The sequence below is a fragment of the Lontra canadensis genome, unplaced genomic scaffold, assembly GCF_010015895.1.
Source record: "Lontra canadensis isolate GAN:19392208 unplaced genomic scaffold, GSC_riverotter_1.0 scaffold38, whole genome shotgun sequence".
Lineage (NCBI taxonomy): Eukaryota > Metazoa > Chordata > Mammalia > Carnivora > Mustelidae > Lontra > Lontra canadensis.
In genome coordinates this window covers 17,940,764-17,962,402 of record NW_022631032.1, presented here as the reverse complement: position 1 = coordinate 17,962,402, position 21,639 = coordinate 17,940,764, and the positions used below count along the sequence as shown (strand labels likewise).

At 36.1% G+C, this 21,639-nt stretch overlaps 1 protein-coding gene across 11 annotated transcripts in view; it reads left to right on the top strand.

Moving 5' to 3' along the window:
• ANKRD28 (ankyrin repeat domain 28) overlaps positions 1–21,639 on the top strand; it is a 202,071-nt gene that overhangs the window by 121,818 nt on the left and 58,614 nt on the right. For 5 of the 11 annotated variants that reach the window (XM_032869748.1, XM_032869749.1, XM_032869750.1 and 2 more), the window contains one exon: positions 15,670–15,740. The exons of the other annotated variants lie outside the window; for them this stretch is intronic. In XM_032869748.1, coding sequence (XP_032725639.1) covers positions 15,670–15,740 — 71 coding nt within the window. The remainder of the gene's footprint in view (positions 1–15,669; positions 15,741–21,639) is intronic. 11 annotated transcript variants of the gene reach the window in all.

The window sequence follows — 21,639 nt, the reverse complement described above, 5'->3', positions numbered from 1 at the left end:
ATCATAGATACTCAAAATTTGGTTATTAATATATTTTTTTAAGCAGCCCTTCTTTCTTTACTCAACTTTATTTGGTCCTGCCAAATAAGTAAATTCCTGGTGTCAGGAATTACATTTTTTTAGTGATTTTTAGATATAGTCTCTTAAAAATTCTCTCTTCCCCATTGTGAAATCCAGTCACAATCTGAAATGATAAACTGGAAAGAGTTATTTAACTGTGAGGGAAGTACAGATAAGAGTTTATTTCCACAGTCCAGAGAGACCATGAAACAAAATAGACTCTGTATAGAATATTCTTACTCAACAAATTCTAGAATTTAAAAAAAAAAGCCTTTAAAACTATAGGTAAGTACATAAGTGTCTTACTGAACACAGCCCCAGTAGCTCAGCAAACAATGATTGAAAAGGCTTTTATAATTTGTAGAAAATAGAGCTCTAACAAGTCAGAAGATTAGGGAGTAATTAGAAATGTGTTCCTAACTTTTAAAGTTCATGCTGTATCGACTAACTGTCATGACCTTCTATAAAAATACCTTTTTACATAGTTGAAGACTGAAATCTGAGTCAGAAGGAATTTTAGTTTGATGGGTTTTAACATTTGCCATAATTTTATGTATTTGAAGGTTCATGCTGATATGTGTAAAACTAATAATTTTTAAAATAATTATTCTTTCATGTTATATCAATTTAAAATTCCCATTAACTCCTTGACAGTTGATTAGAATAGTTTTATGGAGGATGTAGTAGATAACTTAGAAATCAAAACGTATAAGCTAGCTACTGAATTCTAAGTATTACAAATAGATTTCCAGAATAACAAGCTAATAAAAACCTAATTATATTCAAAGAATTTTCAGATAGTAAATAAATAAGACATTGGGCTTAAAGTACACATTAGAGCAGGTGGATTTAGCAGGTGTTTACAGAATATTCTATCCAAAAGCATCAGAATATACATTCTTCTCAAGCATATGTGGAAGATTCTCCAGGATCATGTTAGGCCACAAAACAGCCTTTCATAATTAAGACTGAAATCCCATCTAGCATCTTTTCAACCACAGATTTCTGAAACTAGAAATCAAAAGAATGAAGCTGAAAATTCACAAATATGGGGGGGGGTGTTAAACATTACTGAACAACCAGTAGGTCAAAAAAGAAAGAGCAAAAAATATCTTGAGACCAATGAAAATGAGAGTACAGCATACTTAAAACTTAATGGGATATGGCAAAAGCAATTCTGAGAGAGAAGTTCATAGCAATAAATGCCTGCATTAATAGAAAAAAGAAAGAACTCAGCTTGGCTTTTCACCTCAAGGAGTAAGAAAAAAACAAGCCCAAAGTTACTAGAAGGAAGAGAATAACAAAGATCAGAGTAGAAATAAGTGAAAAAAATTTTTCCTATATAATCTTTTTTTAAAAATTAACATATAATGTATTATTTGTTCCAGAGGTACAGGTCTGTGATTCATCAGTCTTACACAATTCACAATGTTCACCATAGCACATAACCCTCACCAATGTCCATCACCCAGCCACCCAATCCCTCCTACCCTTCTCCCCTCTAACAACCCTCAGTTTGTTTCCTGAGATTAGGAGTCTCTTAATCTCTTGTTTCATTTTTCCCTCCCTTCCCTTCAGTCTTATTTCTCAGGTTCCTCATATCAGTGATCCTCTGTCTTACTTCTCAGATTCCTCATATCAATGAGATCATGTGATAATTGTCTTTCTCTGATTGACTTATTTCACATAGCATAGTACCCTCTAGTTCCATCATCATTGCAAATGGCAAGATTTCATTTTTCTCTCTGATGGCTGCATAATAGTCCATTGTATTTATGTATGGATGGATAGATAGATAATATATATACCTCATCTTTATCCATTCATCTGTCATTGGACATCTGGGTTCTTTAAATAGTTTGGCTATTGTGGACATTGCTGCTATAAACATTGGGGTGCAGGTGCCCCTTCAGGTCACTGCATTTGTGTCTTTGGGGCAAAAACCATAGTACTGTTTTCGACTTTTTGAGGAACCTCCAGACTGTTTTCCAGAGTGGCTGTGTCAGCTTGCATTCCCACCAGCAGTGTAGGAGGGCTCCCTTTCTCTGTATCCATGCCAGCACCTGTTGTTTCCTGACTTGTTCATTTTAGCCATTCTGACTAGTGTGAGATGGTATCTCACTGTGGTTTTGATTTGTATTTCCCTGATGCTGAGTGATGTTGAGCATTTTTTATGTGTCTCTTGTCCATTTGGATGTCTCCTTTGTAGAAATGTCTGTTCCTATCTTCTGCCCATTTTTTGATTGGATTATTTGTTCTTTGGGTGTTGAGTTTGATAAGTTCTTTATAGATTTTGGATATTAGCCCTTTGTCTGATAGGTCATTTGCAAATATCTTCTCCCATTCTGTCGGATGTCTTTGGTTTTGTTGACTGTTTCCTTTGCTGTGCAAAATCTTTTGATCTTGATGAAGTCCCAGTAGTTCATTTTTGCCTTTGTTTCCCTTGCCTTTGGAGACATGTCTAGCAAGAAGTTGCTGTGGCTGAGGTCACAGAGGTTGGTGCCTGTGTTCTCCTCAAAGATTTTGATGGATTCCTGTCTCATATTGAGGTCTTTCATCTACTTTGAGTCTATTTTTGTGTGTGGTGTAAGGAAATGGTCCAGTTTCATTCTTCTGCATGTGGCTGTCCAATTTTCCCAATACCATTTGTTGAAGAGACGGTCTTTTTTTCCACTGGACAGTTCTTTCCTACTTTGTCAAAGATTAGTTGACTGTAGAGTTTGAGAGTCCCATTTCTGGGTTCTGTATTGTTTTCCATTGATTTGTGTGTCTGTTTTTGTGCCAGTGTCATACTGTCTTGATGATTAGAGCTTGAAGTCTGGAATTGTAATGCCATCAGCTTTGGTTTTCTTTTTCAATGTTCCTCTGGCTATTTGGGGTCTTTTCTGGTTCCATACAAATTTTAGTATTACTTGTTTCATTTCTGTGAAAAAAATTGATTGTATTTTGATACAGATTGCATTAAATGTGTGGATTGCTCTAGGTAGCAAAGACATTTTCACAAGATCTGTTCTTCCAGTTCATGAACATGAAACATTTTTTCATTTCTTTGTGTCTTCCTCAATTTCTTTCATGAGTATTCTATAGTTTTCTGAGGAAATAAGTGAAATTTTTAAAAACAAAAGAAAAATCAGTGAAACTAAGAGCTCATTTAAAAATAAAAATAAACAAGGAGTGCCTGGGTGGCTCGGTGGGTTAAGCCTTTGCCTTCGGCTCAGGTCATGATCTCAGGGTCCTGGGATCAAGCCCCGCATCATGCTCTCTGCTCAGCAGGGAGCCTGCTTCCCCTCTCTCTCTGCCTACTTGTGATTGCTCACTCTCTCTGTCCAATAAATAAATAAAATCTTTAGAAAATATAAACAAAACAGATAAACCTTTAACTAGACTTACCAAGAAAAAGGAGAGTACTCAAGTTAAATAAGATCAGGAGACATTCCAGCTGATAACACAGAAATATAAAAGATTGTAAGAGACAGTGAATAGTTATATACCAACAAATTGGACAATCAGGGAAAATTGATAAATTTGTAGAAGCCTGCAAACTACCAAGATTGCATCATGAATAGGAAATCTGAACAGACTGATTACTAGTAAGGTGATAGAGTCTGTAATTAAAAACCTCCCAACAAAGACAAGTTAGGACAGATGTCTTCACTTGTGAATTCTACCAAATTTTAAAGAGGAAAGAACACTTCCAAACTTTTTTTTTTATGAGGCAAGTATTGTCCAGATAACAAAACCAGACAAGAATACTGTAAGAAATGAAAATTATAGGTCAGTATTCCTAATGAACAGAGATGCAGAAATCCTCAACACAGTATTAGCAAACCAAATTCAGCAATACATTAAAAGGATCGTATACCATTTTCAAGTGGTATTTATGCAGGGATGCAGGAACGGTTCAACATCTGCAGATCAGTGAGATGTACCAATTAACAAAATAAAGGATAAAAATTATATGGTCATCTCAGATGCAGAAAAAACATTGGACAAAATTCAACATCCATTCACGATAAAAACACTTAATAAAGTGTGCATAGAGGGAACATACCTCAATATAATAACGCCATATATGACAAGCCCACAGCTATCATCATACTTAGTGGTGAAGAGCTGAAAACTTTTCCGCTAAAATCAGGAGCAAGGTGTAAATACCATTCTCATCGCTTTTACTCAACATAGCCCTGGAAGCCCTAGCCAGCAGTTAGGCAAGAAAACGAAATTAAAGGCAATCCAAATTGAAAAGAAGTAAAACTGTCTCTACTTATAGATGATATAATATTACATATAGAAAACTGTAGACTTCACCAAAAAACTGTTAGAACTAATAAATAAATTGAGCAAAGTTTCAGGATACAGAATTGATATATACATAAGTGTGTTGTATTTCTTTCTATACATTGATAATGCACTATCAGAAAGAGAAATTAAGAAAATCCCATTTACAGTTGCATCAAAAAGGGTAAAATAGCTAGCAACAGATATAGTTAAGCAGGTAAAAGATCTGTACACTGAAGACTTGTAAGACATAATGAAAGAAATTGAAGATAAAAATAAATGAGAAGATACTCCATGCTCATGGATTGGAAGAATTGATATTGTTAAATGTCTGTACTACCCAAAGTAGTCTACAGATTCAGTGCAGTCCTTATCAAAATTCCAATGGCATTTTAACAGAAGTAGAAAAAACAGTCCTGAAATTTGTATGGGACCACAAAGACCCCAAACAGTCCAAACAATCTTGAAAAAGAACAAGGCTAGAAACAGCAGATTTTCTGATTTCAGACTATATCACAAAGCTGTAGTAATCATACCACATAGTATTGATATAAAAATAGACCCATCAGTGGAACAAAAAGAGACCCCAGAAATAAACCTATGTATATATGTTAATTTGTGACAAAGCCAAAAATATGCAATGGGTTAAGGACAATCTCTTCAATCATTGGTGTTGGGAACACTGAACAGTCACATGTGAAAAATGAAAGCAGACCACAGTCTTACACCATACACAAAAATCAACTCGGAATGGATTAAAGACTTGAATGTAAGACCTGAAACCAGGGGCGCCTGGGTGGCGTAGTCAGTTAAGCAGCTACCTTCAGCTCAGGTTATGATCACAGGGTCTTGGGATCGAGCCCCGCATCGGGCTTCCTGCTCCATGGGAAGCCTGCTTCTCCCTCTCCCACTTCCCCTGCTTGTGCTCCCTCTCTTGCTGTGTCTCTCTTTGTCAAATAAGTAAAGAAATAAAAAAATAAAAGACATGAAACCATAAAATTTCTAGAAGAAAACAAAGGGGATAAGTTCCTTGATATCAGTCTTTACAGTGATTTCTTCTTTTTCTTTTGCCTTTTTTTTCTTTTTCTTTTTCTTTTTCTTTTCTTTTCTTTTTTTTTTTTTTTTTTTTTTTTGCATTTGACAACAGAAGCAGAAATAATAAGCAGGACTACATTGAACTAAAAGGCTTCTTCAGTACAGCAAAGGAAACCAACAAAATGAAACGGCAACCTACAGAATGGGAGAAAATATATGCAAATCATATAGCTGATAAGAGATTGATATCCAAAATATAGAAAACTCACACAAATCAATAACAAAACAAACAATCTAATTAAAACTTGGGCAGAGGAACTGAAGAGACATTTTTTCAAAGGAGACATACATATGGCCAACAGGTATATAAAGATGCTCAGCATCACCATTCATCAGGGAAATGCAAAGCAAAACCACAATGAGATATCATCTCACCCTTGGTAGAATGGTTTTTATGAAAAATACAAGAGATAAAAAGTGTTGGAGAGGATGTGAAGAAAAGGGAACCCTTGTATACTATTGGAAAGAATGTAAATTTGTATAGCTACCAATGGATAAAGTTCCTTGGAAAATTAAAAATGGAACTACCATGGGATCCAGCAACTCCAATTCTGACTTTGTATCCAAAGGAAATGAAATCACTACCTCAAAGAGATATCTGCACTCCCATATTAGTGGTAGCATTATTCACAGTAACCAAGACATGGAAACAACCTAAGTGTCTGTCAATGAATGGAAAAAGTTTTATATATGTGTGTGTGCGCGCGCGCACGCACACACACATATACACATAATGGAATATTATTCAGCCATAAAAACAATATCTTGTCAGTCTGGACCTTGAGAACACTATGCTGAATGAAATAAGTTAGAGAAAGATAAGTAATCCATGATCTCACATTTATGGTGGAATCTGAAAAAAAAACTGAACTCCTAAAAACAGAAGAGGTTAGTGGTTGCCAGGAGTGGGGGAAATGTGTAAAGGCAATCAAAAGGTACAGACTTCTAGTTTATAAGATAAGGAAGTTCTGGGGATGTAATGTGCAGCATGGTAGCTATAGTAAACAATATTGTGTATTTGAAAGTTACTAGGAGAGTAGATCATCAAAGTTCTTTTCACACAAAAAAATTTTAACTGTGTGAGGTGTTGGATATTAACTAAACATAACTTCTCATAATATATACGCATCGAATCATGTGCCTTTTAAACTGATAGTGTTATGTCAATTGTATCTCAATAAAACTGTAAGAGAAAGAATAAATATTATGCAGAACAGTAGTCTTCTTGCAGTGTACTTGAAGTTTACAAAAGTAGACTTTAAGTTTGGGTAGTGGTGCTTCAAGGGTTGTCCTTAAATTTGGTGTAAATGCTGTGGTTGTTGAGGCCCAGGTTTGAGACTTATTTCAAATTCTGCCTCCACCACCAACCTTATAATCATATTGAATGAATTTTTAAATAAGTTTGGTTAGAAATTAGAATTTCATCTAGGTTTTTGATCTGATCGAGTCTCTAGATCGAGAAGAGAATGAGATACATGGAGAGGAAGGTAGGCAACAAAATTAGGCTAATTTGTTTGTGCTATCAGCAAAAATTGGTGGTGTAGAGAGTTCAGGATAGATTGCTCCTGCCTTTTATATTAATTATTGGTGACATTTTACAATAGTAATTAGGTTAACCTTAACTGCTACCATCTTAAGAAAATTAAGCAATATGAAATAATCTCCATTGAGCTCTTGCATTATACCAAAGTCATGATATGCTTAAAAAAAAACTGCAATAAATATTCTAGTTTTGTATTGTAAAAACTATTTTGGTATCAGTGGCAAAGTTATTTGTTGCTACAATATTTCTTGAAAATGAAAAACGAAGAAGATAAAAAGGTTGATATTAGCCTATAGAGCCGTGTCCTTCCATGTTCACATTTCAGATTTTTATTGTTGATGAGAAATTAGGAAACCATGTTCTCTAATTTGTTCCAGTCTGTGTTTTCATTCTTAAAAATTATGACTTCACATTATATTTTGTAATCAGAATTCTCACTGTTTTCACACATACCCTAGTCCTTATTCATAACTTCTCTAGCCCCAATTTTTTTATTTTTATTTATCTCTTGGTTGAATAGACATCATCATCCTCAAGTTTTTGGAGGGTTAGGTTTTTTTTTTTCTTTTAATATTTAGTAAGAGCTCATGGATGTCATATTCTTACTTATTTGAGACTATTGCCTTTTTTATTTAAATGAAGGGTAGATTGATTACTCTTAAAATTCTTGATTCACGCTCTTTTCTCACAACTTTATAGATGTTACTCCAGTGTCTTCTAGCATTGAGTGGAAGTCTTGGATCAGGCTCTTCTCTCCTCACCATTTCTGTTCCCCCCTACCACCCTCTACACCATGGTGACTTCTTTTCTGCCTGGATGCCTGTAGGATTCAATTCTTTATCCCTAAAATTCAGTACTAACTTAGGCTAAATCTATTCATTATTTTTGCTGGGACATAATGTGAGTGTGCATTTTTACTTCGAAATTTAGATTTTTATTTCATGTATATTTTCTGTTAAGCCTTTGAATATTTTATTTCGATGTTTTTCTGTCTGTATCAGGCACTATTCTAGGTGCTGCAGGTAAAACAACAAATAAAACAGATGCAAGTCCCAGCCTTTGTAGAGTTTATGTTTTGGTGGGGGAGATAGTAACAAGTTAATATACATAGCTTGTCTTGTGATAATTGCTGTGGGAACATTAAAGGAATATATGTTGGGTGGGGGTCATTTGCTGTTTTATATTAGATTATCAGGAAAGGGTTCAGTGATACATGACATTTGAGCACATAACTGAAGCAAGCCTTGCAAACTGAGAGAATAACAAACACCATGAGGTGGTAGTATGTTTGGAGGCAAGTGAAAAGAACAATAGGAGATGAAGTAGAGGAGGTGGCAAGGTTGCAAATCATGTGTGGCCTTGTAGACTTTGACAAAGACTTGTCTTGGCCCTTAAAGTGATGTGGAAGACCAAAGGTGAGTTTTGAGTGGAGTGACATGGTCTGACTTGGGTTTTTAAAGATTCACTCTGGCTGTGGTTCACATTCTTAGCTGTGTTCTAAATTGTGTTTATTCTGTTTTTGTTACCTTTAGGCTTTTATCTGTAATTGTTTTATTTTTCTTTTTTTCTTTCCTATCTCTGCTAGCTCTCATCTCTTTGCATTGTCTGTCCTGCCTCACTCTTGGAACCCTTTGAGAGCTCTCTTCAGCACTTAAGTCTCTCTGAATTTGTGTATAAAGAGTAGTTTGCAAATTCATCCTCTCCTTTCCTGGGATAATTTCTCTCAGATACACCTATTAATTTTATTTTACTCAGTTTACTCTGCTCCCATATATTTTTTCTCTTGTGCCGGATCCTTCCAGAATAGTTATTTGCTAATGAATAGAGTAGGGAGGGGCTAAAAGTGAGCGTCAGTTAGGTTTGTCTGTTCCAGTAGCTCGCAAACTAAATGGGCTTTCTCTCAGTGTAGAAGATTAGTTTTTTTTAGTTCTTGGTGTACTGTATGTTGTTGGAGGCATGTGGCAGCTCTTTAGATCACAGTCTTAGGTAATGATCTGCTGGTGTTTGGCCCTTTCCCTCTATCTTCAGCTGGGTCAAAAATAGTCAAGATTCCTCAGTGGTTCTTCCTTAGCAAGATTTGGGTAGACAATTATTTTTATTGAAGAACTTCTGTTTTAAAGACTGAATTTTCTGGCTACGTAAGTATAGATACTTTCATGGGAGCTATTCATTTAATGTTTGTATTTAAAAATCATAGGTTTTAGCAGTATCTCAGACTGTTGCAACATGTGGTTAAGTGGCTTTGGTAGTGTAAGGCATTAGTCAAAAATTCATTTGATCAGTCTGTTATAGAAAATAATAGACTGTTAATAAGGAAATACGAATGTTATGTATTAGGAATTAAACCTTAAGTATGTGACCCTTGAAAACCTACAGTGCTGGTATATTGGTTTGCTAGGGCAACCATAACAAAGTATCACAACTTGAGTGACTGTAACAACGGAAATTTATTTTTTCACAATTTGGAGGTTGGAAGTGTGAGATCAAGGTGTTCCCCATTAGCTCCTGAGGGCTGTTAGGGAAGGATCTGTTCTAGGCCTCTCTCCTTCCCTTACAGAGACCGCATTCTTTTTGTGTTTTATCTGTACTTGTCTGTGTCCAAATTTCTTCTGCTTGTAAGGATATCAGTCATATTGGATTAAGGCCCACCTTAATTACCTCCTTTTAACTTAATTACCTCTGTAAAGACCCTATTTCCAAGTAAGATAGCATTCTGAGTTCTTAGAGTTAGGATTGGGGAAGGGTGGTGGGGGACACAGTTCAACCCACTGTATCTGGGGTCCATAACACTATCTTAAATGATACAGTGCAGCAGCTGTTACCCCTGGCATTGCAGGTGGAAAAGTGGAAATGTAGTTGCTTTTTGCTTATTCCACTCTGACCTGAAAACAAAATCTGAAGCTTTTGCCATTACTTTTTTTTTTTTTTAAGATTTTATTTGTTTATTTCACAGAGAGAGAGAGAGAGGGAACACAAGCAGGGGGAGTGGAAGAGGGAGAAGCAGGCTTCCCACAGAGCGGGGAGCCTGATATGGGGCTCTATCCCAGGACCCTGGGATCATGACCTGAGCCGAAGGCAGACGCCCAATGACTGAGCCACCCAGGTGCGCCTTGCCATTACTTTTGGTAGACAGCTAAAGGAAAGCATTATTTCCAGTTTGAGAAGAGTATTGAAAGTATTTGGCTCCTAGCCCAGCTCACTGGACATGGACTGTCTCCTCCAAGGTTTAGAAGTAGAGAACTAGGGGCACCTGGGTGGCTCAGTGGATTAAGCCTCTGTCTTCGGCTCAGGTCATGATCTCAGGGTTCTGGGATCGAGCCCTGCATGGGGCTCTCTGCTTAGCAGGGAGCCTGTTTCCCCTCTCTCTCTGCCTGCTGCTCTGCCTACTTGTGATCTCTCTCTCTGTCAAATAAATAAATAAAATCCTATATTAAAAAAGTGGACAACTATTCTCTGCAAGGAGAAGTTTTAGAAAATTATTAGTGGGACTAATAATTATTATAAAAATTATTATAAACACCTCTGGAAATAGAAATAACTTTAATAGTATCTAGTATCAAGTACTTAGTCTAGGTCAGAGGTCAAAAGACGTTTTATGTAAAGGGCCAGACAGACATCTGGCAACTACTTAATTCTACCTCTGTAATGTAAAAGCTATATAGTTAACACTTTCAGTGAATAGATGTAGCCGTATTACACTAAAACTTTATTTACAAAATAGGTGGCTGGCAGTCTGCGGACTGTAATTGAAGACACCTTGGTATAGATTATAAAAGATGCTACCTTATCTACTTAATGTTAAGGAAGGGCAGGGTATTTAATAAGTATGAAATAATTTATTCTGGGTACCTATTCCAAAATAGGATAGAACGTTATAATAGGAAATGGATCATAGAGATCACTTAGCACAACCTTATTTTACTGATAACTTAGTTTCAAAATTCGACGAATTGGCAGATCTTATTCATTGATTAGATTGAGGAAAAAACAGATGAGTTGAGACCTAGAGTTAAATGGGATGCTCCTGATTTCAATTCCTGACTTGTGGAACCCACTTTGCAGAAACAGGAGTTCCCTATGTTGTTTCAACCTGGGGCTCATCCTCCCTCACCCTCTGCCGTCACTCCCCAATATACACAGAAGGCATAAGAAGCAGAGATTATGATTAACAACATGAAGGTCTGGGCTCTGGGGAACAGCCCCAGGTCACATGACATCTTGTTACAGAGCCATTATTAGGTCATAGGTCCTGCCTCTGGGCTCCTTCCTCTAATGCCTGAGTGTGTCCTCACAAGTCCAGACTTCTCTTCAGCTGCATTGTTGTCTAGAGCTCAGAACAGACTGATGTAAGTAAATCAGATTATTTATTTATTTATTTATTTATTAGAGAGAAAGAGAGCGAGAACACAGGGGAAAAAGTTTTAAGCAGACTCTGCTTTGAGCATGGAGCTGGACATGGGGCTTGATCTCACAACCCTGAGATCATTACCTGAGCTGAAACCAAGAGTCAAATGCTTAACTGACTGTGCCTCCTGGGTGCCCCAGATTTTTTATTTTTAAAATTATTTTCTTGTTTATCTTCAGATGAGCTAGACATTGACCCAATTCTGGAAATCTTAATTTTTTTCTTTCAAAAACTGTCAGTACATTTTTATATGTATGAATTATTAAGTGAAAAGACTGGGTGAGAGGAAGCTGGTTATCTGAATTTTTCTATATAATCTAATGGTGGTATCAAATGGATACAACCTGTTTGGGTTACCCTACAGTTTTTTGCTTGCTTTATTTTTTTCTTTTTGCTTTTAACATTCCAGAAATCTAATCACATCTCTACTCTGGAAGATGATTCTAAATTCAGATACTTGATGTGGCATACGTCCTGGCTGCTTATTTATCATCTTAAGGGAGAGCTCATGGATTTCCCTTATATGTGAATTTTGTGGGGCAGGGGGGAATGGGAGACTAGTAAAGAAAGTATTTGATACATAATTGGGCATAACTACCTTGGATTTAATGAGATGTGCTCCTAGCACTTGGGAGGTTTTCTGGAAATGTTGGTTTGCAGTAGTTATCAGTTATCACCTTTAAATTGCTATCTTTATTGTCTTCAGTTTCTTAGCAGTGCTTCCTCTTACCTGAGGGTCTCCCAGTAACCTAACTTCAATATTTGGGATGGGGCTGCTATTTTATATGCTCTTCATTTTTAATGACTAGGAAATAGTAAAGTAATTAATCTTTCCTTGGTGACTCAAGATTATCCTTATAAACTACAAGCATTATACTCTGCCAGGTACAGAGTATGTGATGTTTCCACCAGAGCTGTTACATTTGATTATCAAAGACTTTTATGTTTTGAGTCAGTATGATTTTTTTTTTTCCCTTTCTCCATCTTCATTGTTAGCCTTTGTGGCTGGTTTTCAACTGTTAGACTGAGAAACTTTACTCTGGAAATATTTTTCATTACTGGAATGACTTTGTAGCTTGTGTTTATGAATATTTGGTTAATTTTGGAGCTGTCTGTGTAGAACAAAAGTCTGGTTACCTTCAGAATTCACATGAGATGAGCTCTAGGAACCTGGACATCTGAAGTGTGCCATCATGTTTGTTTCTCTTACTCCATTTTTCATTTTACAGATAGTTGCCACTTTGTAATGTATATTGCTATGCTATACAATATGTTTATATGTAAAGTGTATACTATGTTTTTTAATATGTAAAGTGTATACTAATTAGTGGATGTGTGCAGGGAGATATTTGTTCTTTTGGTGTCCTTAGAAATAGTTAACCATTTCTTGTATACTTGACCTTTAATCTACAAGGAATTAAAACATTTTGATTAGTCCTGTTAAAAGAAACCCATGACTTAACAAAAGATAAGATGAGTGCCTTCTGGAAAGATTATGATCAGAGGTCTGGAATGCTGTGGTGCTGATATTCCTGGGGATAAGTGTTTTTAAAGAATCTAAAAAGGACAATTTTTTTAATCACATCATCTGTTACATTAGTACCAACTAGTAGTATTTTGTATTCTCAGTAAACCATTAGTAGATTCTTTGTTGTAGTCACTTATGTTTTTTGATAAATTAACTTTGAATTTGTTATTAAAGTTATTAAAAGTGAAGACTAATTAATTAATTATCATAACTTAAAATGGAAGAAAGAAACCAGCAGTGTCTTTTACTTTAGGCTGCCAAGTGGGCATCAAAACTAGATTTTCTTTCTTTAACTGTGTATCTTATAACCTATGTTCAAAAGAAAGAACTATCTTTACTCTCTACCTAGTTACTTCCCAATTTTTTTCTTTGCACTTGAAGCCAAATTCTTGGAATTTTTTTATGGTCTCTCCTTTTATTCCTTCTCAAATACATTTTTCTCTCTTCTTTCTTTTTTTTTTTTTTTAATAAATAGTATTTCAGTTTTATTCTAAAATTTTGAAATTTATATAAAGTTATGTATGTATAAGTATGTATATGTTTATATTCTGTATACAGTAAAGTTGCATTTCTACCTCAGTCCCCTATCACCCAATTCTCATTGTACGTCACTACCTACACAAATGCATAGGCAGCCACTGTTATTAATGTCTTAGTGTTCCTTCAGGGTTTCCTTATGTATATAAAGCAAATATGAGTATAGATATTTATACTTACCTATTCTATTTTCTACATAAAATTAAAGAACATTACTCATCCAGTTCTCACTGCTTTGTTCACTTTTTATTTCTCGGCTCTTTATGAGTACATGGAGATTCTTCCCATTTTTTGTCACAGCCACATTCAATTTCCTTGTTAATTAATGCCTAGAATCAGACTTCATGACCCTTCCCATTTGCTGAAGACCTATTATCAGGCCTCATTCTTTTCTACCCTTGTCTTCCCAGAGTACCTATCTTTTCTGAGTGAGTCACTACCTTTCAGGCCTTAATGCCAGGATTTGCCCTTCTACTATGCACATAACAGAAAATTGTAGAAAGAGGTACAAGGATTATGGAGAACCTTTGAAGTTCCAACCAGATAAATGGGAGAATGAAAGAGCCAGAGCCTAGCTTCTGTATTATCCCTTTATCATCTCTGAGGACTCCAACCTTTTAACCTATGTGCATTTTAAATGTTTGCAATATCTACATTCTACCTTTTACCCAGAACAAATACTGGCTTTATTGTGGTCTCACAGTCCATGTTTTAACTATCTTGGTCTCCTAAAAGTGTAGCAGATAGTTGTTCACGTTTATTACATAAATATACCCTTCGCTTTAGCTGTTTCTTTATTCTGCTGAGTCCCTTTCTTCTAAAGCCTAGTTGAGCAGTCGTGAAAGCTATCACATTGGTTCTTAATTCTTCCAGTGTCCTCACTTGTCTCTACTCAGGAGTTCAGTTACTCTCAGAATTTCAACTGTTATATTTGTGAATGATTTTATACGCTTGTTTTTCATTTCTTTTTTTCTCTCATTTTTAGGACTTTTAAATCTATTTTTAACATCTGTGTATCTAATGTATCTAATGAATTTGTGTTTATTATGTTAAACTTTTGTTACAAGACATTAGGAGATCTGCTCTATAGATGAAGAAACTTTTGTTCAGAGGGATCACACAACTAGGTAGGAACCCGTAGGTAGTAATTAGAGCTATGACTCAGAGTCACTGCATTTGATTATTCCCTGGAACCTCACTCTCAAAACATGGAATGCAAACATTAGGACATCTGAATTCTAGCCTTGATTCTACTGTACTAACTAGACTTTGATGTTAAACTATTCTCTGTACCTGTATTTCGTTATCTAGAAAATGAGGAGGTTGAACTAGATTTCTAAAGCCCCTTCTTACTTGCTAGCTGTGATCCTGGATATAAATCTAAGGTTGCTTACAGTGTAGGACCTGTCACCAGTTTCTATATACTTTTAAGAGCCAGGGCTATTTCTGTCTAGTTCGATATATACCTGTCCTATGTTTGGTTGCTCCTTCTGTTTGGGGTTTAGGTACCAAATCAGTGGATTTTATATAAGCAATAGATTCCACCTCCCCACCCCAATTACATAATACATTTTTTTGTCTTACAAAGTGCATTTATATTCTGTAAAGGATAATTTTTGTCCATTGACTCAATGATTTTTAAATAACTGTATGTAGTTGATTTTTTAAAAATTCTTTAAACCTTTATGTATAACCCAGAAAGACATGTGGGTTTGTTCATTTCTTTCTCAGTTTTTTTCCTAAGTCTATAGCTACTGTATCCATTTTACAAAATAATTTTATAGTACTAATGCATTTTTAATCCTCATTGGAGAAATATTTTGATATATTGCTTTATAACATGATACATTCATTAGTAAAGAAATGTAATGAAGATTTTGTAATGGTCTGCCTTTTACATAGGAATATTCTTATTTTGAGTTTTTAAGACACATTCTAAAATGGGGACTTATTTTACTTTAATATGCTCTGTATAAAGGTGCTTTTCTAGTTTATATATAAAGTGATGTTTATTTTATTTTTAATAAAAATAACTAATATCTTTTTGGCTAGTTTTGTTTTTATAACTTAGTAATTTATTTGCAGAAAGTATAAAAAATAAATACCACTTTTTCAATTGTTACTTATCCAATTTGGACTATAATATATAACTAATATTTCAGGCGATTTATTTAAAATATTTTATGCAAAATATTTCAATTTATTTTTTTCTTCTTGTTGCAGGAGCTAGAGTTAATGCCAAAGACAGCAAATGGTTGACACCTTTACACAGAGCAGTTGCATCTTGTAGTGAGGTATGAAATTTCTCTTAGTAAATATATTGTATATAAAAGCATTAAGTAGGCTTGCCTTTGAGCCCATATTCAAATTCTTTGTTTTCAAAAGAAGGAAAAAGCAACTAAAAATACCTAGACTGGTTATTTTACTTTAGAATTTGTACAGACCAAGTTAACTGTTCTCCCATCTCTCTTTTGTGACAAAGTTCTCTTGGAGAGTGTGAACTGCAGAGAGTAGAAAACCCTTGTCATATATGTCCTACAAAAGAGATTACTTTCTATACCTATAAAATCCTCCTCAGTCTTTTCTCTCCTGAACATGCTGCAAGGGTTCTCCTGACCATGATCAAGAAGAAATCTCAGCAGTATATAACAGTTCACTGAAATATTGTTTAAACACCGGGGGTGCCTGGGTGGCTCAGTGGCTTAAAGCCTCTGCCTTCAGCTCGGGTCATGGTCTCAGGGTCCTGGAATAGAGCCCTGCATCAGGCTCTCTGCTTGGCGGGGAGCCTGCTTCTCCTTCTCTCTCTGCCTGCCTCTCTGCCTACTTGTGATCTCTCTCTGTCAAAATAAATAAATAAGTCTTAAAAAAAGAAGAGATACTGTTTAAACACCGAAATTAGCGTCAAAAACATGACATGATCTCACATTTTACCAGTTCTAAATATACAACCTAAAAATGTTAGGTATCTCATGGGGAAGAACAGTTTCTTCTTATTTATAACACTGTGTATGATTTGTTCTTCAGGATAACTGACATTTTTGGAGAACATTCATTTTTATGTTTTTCATATCTTCTAGTCCTCTTCATAGCCGTATAGGATAGATATTTTGAGGGAATTATAGCTAATGGTTTGCCAGAAACCACTCAACTTTTCAGTAGCAGAGATGGACTGAAAACCTGGACCCTCTTTTTTCTGTCATCTTACTCTCTTTCTAAAATTATTAGATGCATTTTATATTAGGTGCATTTTAAAAAAGCGTTGTGCCCAGAGAACTCTTATCTCTTCATTCTTCTTTGTATTCCTCATTGTGAACTATGTGTTGAGCCCAGAACAAGTGAAGAGAAGTAGGGGCACAGTGGCTGGGAAGGATTTCAAACCCTGCGAGGTGACAGAGGCAGTGTTAGATGTAGCCTCCTAGTTGGAAGGAGGAGGGAGGGAATAGTAGTAGGTGGTGTGCTGTAGCACACATCTTACTGTGGATCTGGGAGCTGTTGAAATGTGGAACTTGGATCTGGAGAAACTGGCTGTACTAGCTGTGGGATCTTAGGCAGATCTGGGGATTATCATGAAAGCTAAGACATTAACCAAAATACTTTGAACAATGAAATTCCATGGGAATGTTAATTAAGTTTGTGGTTACCCCTCTTCTAAGAGTTTCTATAAACAAGGGCAGTTAAGGAAGATAAACATACTATCTTTGGAACCTATTAATAAGTTAGGCCTATCCATATTTTAGTATGACTCTTGGAAATACGATTTTTAAAATTGGTGTTTTGCCAACTTAAGTCATAAGAAGGAACACTTTGGTATATTTGTAGAGATTGTAAAACAGGCCAAAAATTCTTAAAGAAAATAATATTAGAGGAAGATGACAGGTTCTTCCCAAAGACTTGACAGCTGATTTTTAAAAACTGTGTGCTTAGCCTGAGCTTGAGGGCAAGCTATAGGCTGGAAAGCAGTGATCGTTAAGAAGTTTCTTAAGTCTGCTTTCAGCCTAAAAATTACTGGGCTGTGTAGTATATTACTCTTTTGCAGGAAACCTAGTCAAGATTATCAGTTTCACCCATGTTCTTTTAATTTCTTCAATTATATCCTGGGAGCAAAAGAGAGTTATACTTTTTTTTTTTTTTTTTTTAGATTTTATTTATTTATTTGACAGAGATCACAAAGTAGGCAGAGGCAGGCAGAGGAGGTGGGGGAAGCAAGCTCCCTGCTGAGCAGAGAGCCTGATGCGGGGCTTGATTCACGGACCCTGAGATCATGACCTGAGCCAAAGGCAGAGGCTTAATCCACTGAGCCACCCAGGCACCCCAAGAGAGTTAATTTACTTTAATAATTTGATAATTATTAATAATTATATTAATAATTAATATAATGTCATACTTATGTATTAATATATTTTATAATTATACATAATATATAATATATTATGATATTAATAACATTGATAATTATTAATAAATCAGTAATTTAATTTCATTTAATAATAAGTATAGCCACAGAGGGGTATGGAAAAGACAAAATTTTAGGCAGCTTTGGTTTATGTTTTTGAGATACCACGAGAGAAGTAAACCCTACGACAGTGTGATCAGTGACTGTTTTCTCAATCCTCCAAGGCCTCTGGAAGCTAACACCATTGTAGAGCATAGTGGAGAAATTAATTCATTGCACAGAGGATGTCTTAGGGCTAATTCCTTCATGGTACCTAGGTTGAGAATGGCTGCTTCTGGTTTTATACCCTGAGCTCCTCACTCTCCCTCAGTGACATGGCTTCCACACGCTTCATATTGGCTGGCTGATTTGTTTCATCTCCACCAGTGGTTTGTGACTTCCATTCTTCTAATGGAGTGTACAGTTCAGCTCTCTATAAATGCAGAGTATTCTTCTGAATAAATTGATTTCTGAGTATTAGGACTTTGTGTATGTGTCTGTGTTTGGGTTTTGTTTGCTTGTTTTTGAAGAAGCCCATTACACTGCTAGATCTCTGGAAGATACACACACATACACTTTTTTAACTTAGCTCAAGAAATTACATCTTAGTTCTATCAAGAAACTGAGTTTATATTATCACATGAGATATTAACAGCCCATCCAGCTATTAAAGTTTATTTGCAAATGTGTTAGCCCTTTTTCCTGTGCCTGACTTCAAATCAATGGGAAGAATTGCTAAAAAGAGCCACAGATGGCTAGTGCTCCATAGACTCCTCTAGATTGACCCGAGTGATGAACTCTTTAGGTAAAATTATTTAAACCTTGGTCATCACCCCATATTTCATAATCTTATTAGAAGAAGTATCCTAGGATATTTTCTTAGATGTTTTTCCAAAGTCAAGGCACATGTGCAGCATTTCTTACACATACACAGCGTCTGATAATGGAAAAATTGGGATTGAGGTTACTATGGTAATTATTTGCCATTAGTAAAACCATGTGTACCCTTTATTATCCCTATATCATTTTCTGAAAGCTTATAATGTAATAATGTGATCTAGAATTTTATTAGGTTATGACATCAGGCTCATTGATTTGTAATTTCCAGAAATTTGCCCTTTTAGATGGCTCAGTCTGTTGGTGTCCGCTCTTGATTTCAGCTCAGGTCATGATCCTCAGGGTTGTGAGATCGAGCTGTGAGTTGGGCTCCACATTGGGCATGGAGCCAGCATAAGATCCTCTCCTTCCCTCTCCACCTCTCCCCCACCCCGACTCTTGCATGCTCTCTCTAAAAAGAGAGAAAGAAATTTGCCTCCCATTTGTAGATTTGATTTTTCTGAATTTTCAAAGATCACTGCTGTTGTGATCTGACATACTGTTCTGAGTGATAATAGTTTTGGTTGCCATAACAAAATATTACAGACTGGCTGGCTTAAACAACAGAAACTGATTTTCTCATAGCCTGGAGGCTAGAAGTCCTAGATCAAGATCCAACAGAGTCCATTTCTGATGAGGGCTGTCTTCTGGGCTTGCAAACTGCTACTTCTCACTGTGTATTCGGGGGTATCTTTCTCTTCCTCTTCTTAAAAAGCGGCCAGTCTTATCAGATTAGATTGCCTCCATTCCATCTCATTTAAGTTTAATTAGTTTCATATGCTTAATTAGTTCATATGTTTTAATTAGTTTCATATGCTTCAGCATATGAGTGGCAGGAGAACAATGCCATTGGTCTATAGCAGTGAACCCATGATTCAGACTTTGCTCTCTGTTGATTCTAGGATCTTAGTAATTGTGTTTATAGCCTTTCTTAGGTACCATCTTACCTTCCCTTACCTACTGTATTTATTTCTGCTTTTCAGTGAAACAGAAGAATAGTTTTGATTTTTCTAGTTCTTGCTAATGGAACATAAGTATTCTCCAGACTTTTCAGAGGATTTAATGTATGCAGTGTGAATTCCAGAGTGGGAATGAATAAGGCAAGCCTGGCATCTATAGTATGCTGTTTGCCTAATTTGTCCAATTATAGATTGTTCATTTTGTTTTTAATTATTTTCTGGTATATCCATTAGCACACTAACTAACATTTCCCAGTATAGTGTTAGTTTTAATCCTCTGAGTCACAGGATGCCCTTCGTGAGATGGAGAATCCTGATGGTGTGTTTGTACCATTTCCCTTCTGTATCATTTTTTCCATATTCCTTTTTTTTAAATTACAGTATAACTTAAAGTAAATGCAGAGATACTGTGTATAGTCTTGAGTTTTGACACAGGTATCTATCCATGTACCCACTCTTGTAACTTTTTTCCCAGTCAAAATATGGAAAATTTCCTTCAGGCCAGCAAGTTACCTCATGTCCCTTTCCAGTCTTCCTTGTCCCCAGAGGCAACCACTGTTCTGATATCTTCTACCATAGGATAATTTGGCTTATTCTAGAACTTTATAAAAATGGAATCATACACTATGTATTCTTGTGCTGTGAATTTTTTGTTCTACTTAATATTTTTGAGAATCCTTCATACTGTGTACATTTGTTGCTGAGGAATATTTCATTATATGATACACAACAGTTTGCATATCTGCTTTTTGGTTCTTATGAATAAACCTGCCGTGGCTGTTCTTGAGTAGGTGGGTCTTTTTAAATTTCTCTGGGGCAGGGGTGCCTGAGTGGCTTAGTGGGTTAAAGCCTCTGCCTTCAGCTCAGGTCATGATCCCAGAGTCCTGGGATCAAGCCCCATATCAGGCTCTCTGCTCAGCATGAGGCCTGCTTCCCCGCCCCCACCCCCCACCCCCCACCAGCTTGTAATCTCTGCCTGTCAAATAAATAAATAAAATCTTTTAAAAAAAAATTTCTCTGGGGCAGATAGCTAGAGTAGAATTTTGGGGCCTAGAGTATGTCTCCATATATATCTTTCTTTGCTGGCTGATTTCCTTAGGAGATTGATAGACTACTGGGCATCTCTCTAATCTTTTATCAGTCTTGTTAAATACTTACACTATTTCCCATATTTCGGATAGTTCTGATTACTTTTTATTTGAAAGGCACAAAAAACTATTTGTGAATCACAGATAATAGTATTTTTAGTTGTCTTCCTTCCTACTTGACATATTGATAGTTGCTTGATGCTTGTGAACACTTTTTAATTTTGTTATTTTTGTTTTTTGTTTTTTTAAGAAAATCAAGGGTCAATGGGGGGCCTGGGTGGCTCAGTTGGTTAAGAGCCCATCTCTTGGTTTCAGCTTAGGTTATGATCTCAGGGTTCTGGGATGGAGCCCCAAGTTGGCTTGGGGATTCTCTCTCCCTCTCCCTTTACCCCTTCTCCTGCTAGCTTGCACATGCTCTCTCTGCCTCTCTCTCTCAAATAAACAATCTTTTTTTTTTTTTTTAATATTTTATTTATTGGGGTGCCTGGGCAGCTCAGTGGGTTAAAGCCCCTGCCTTCGGCTCAAGTCATAATCCCAAGGTTCTGGTATTGAGCCATGCATCGGGCTCTCTGCTCAGCAGTGAGCCTGCTTCCCTCCCTCTCTCTCTGCCTGCCTCTCTGCCTACTTGTGATCTCTGTCTGTCAAATAAATAAATAAAATCTTTTTAAAAAAATTTTATTTATTTATTTGACAGATTGCTAGTAGGCAGAGAGGCAGGTTAGGGCAGGGGGAGCAGACTCTCTGCTGAGAGATTCCAGGACCCTGAGATCATGACCTGAGCCGAAGGCAGAGGCTTAACACACTGAGCCACCCAGGTATCCATAAATTAAAAAATCTT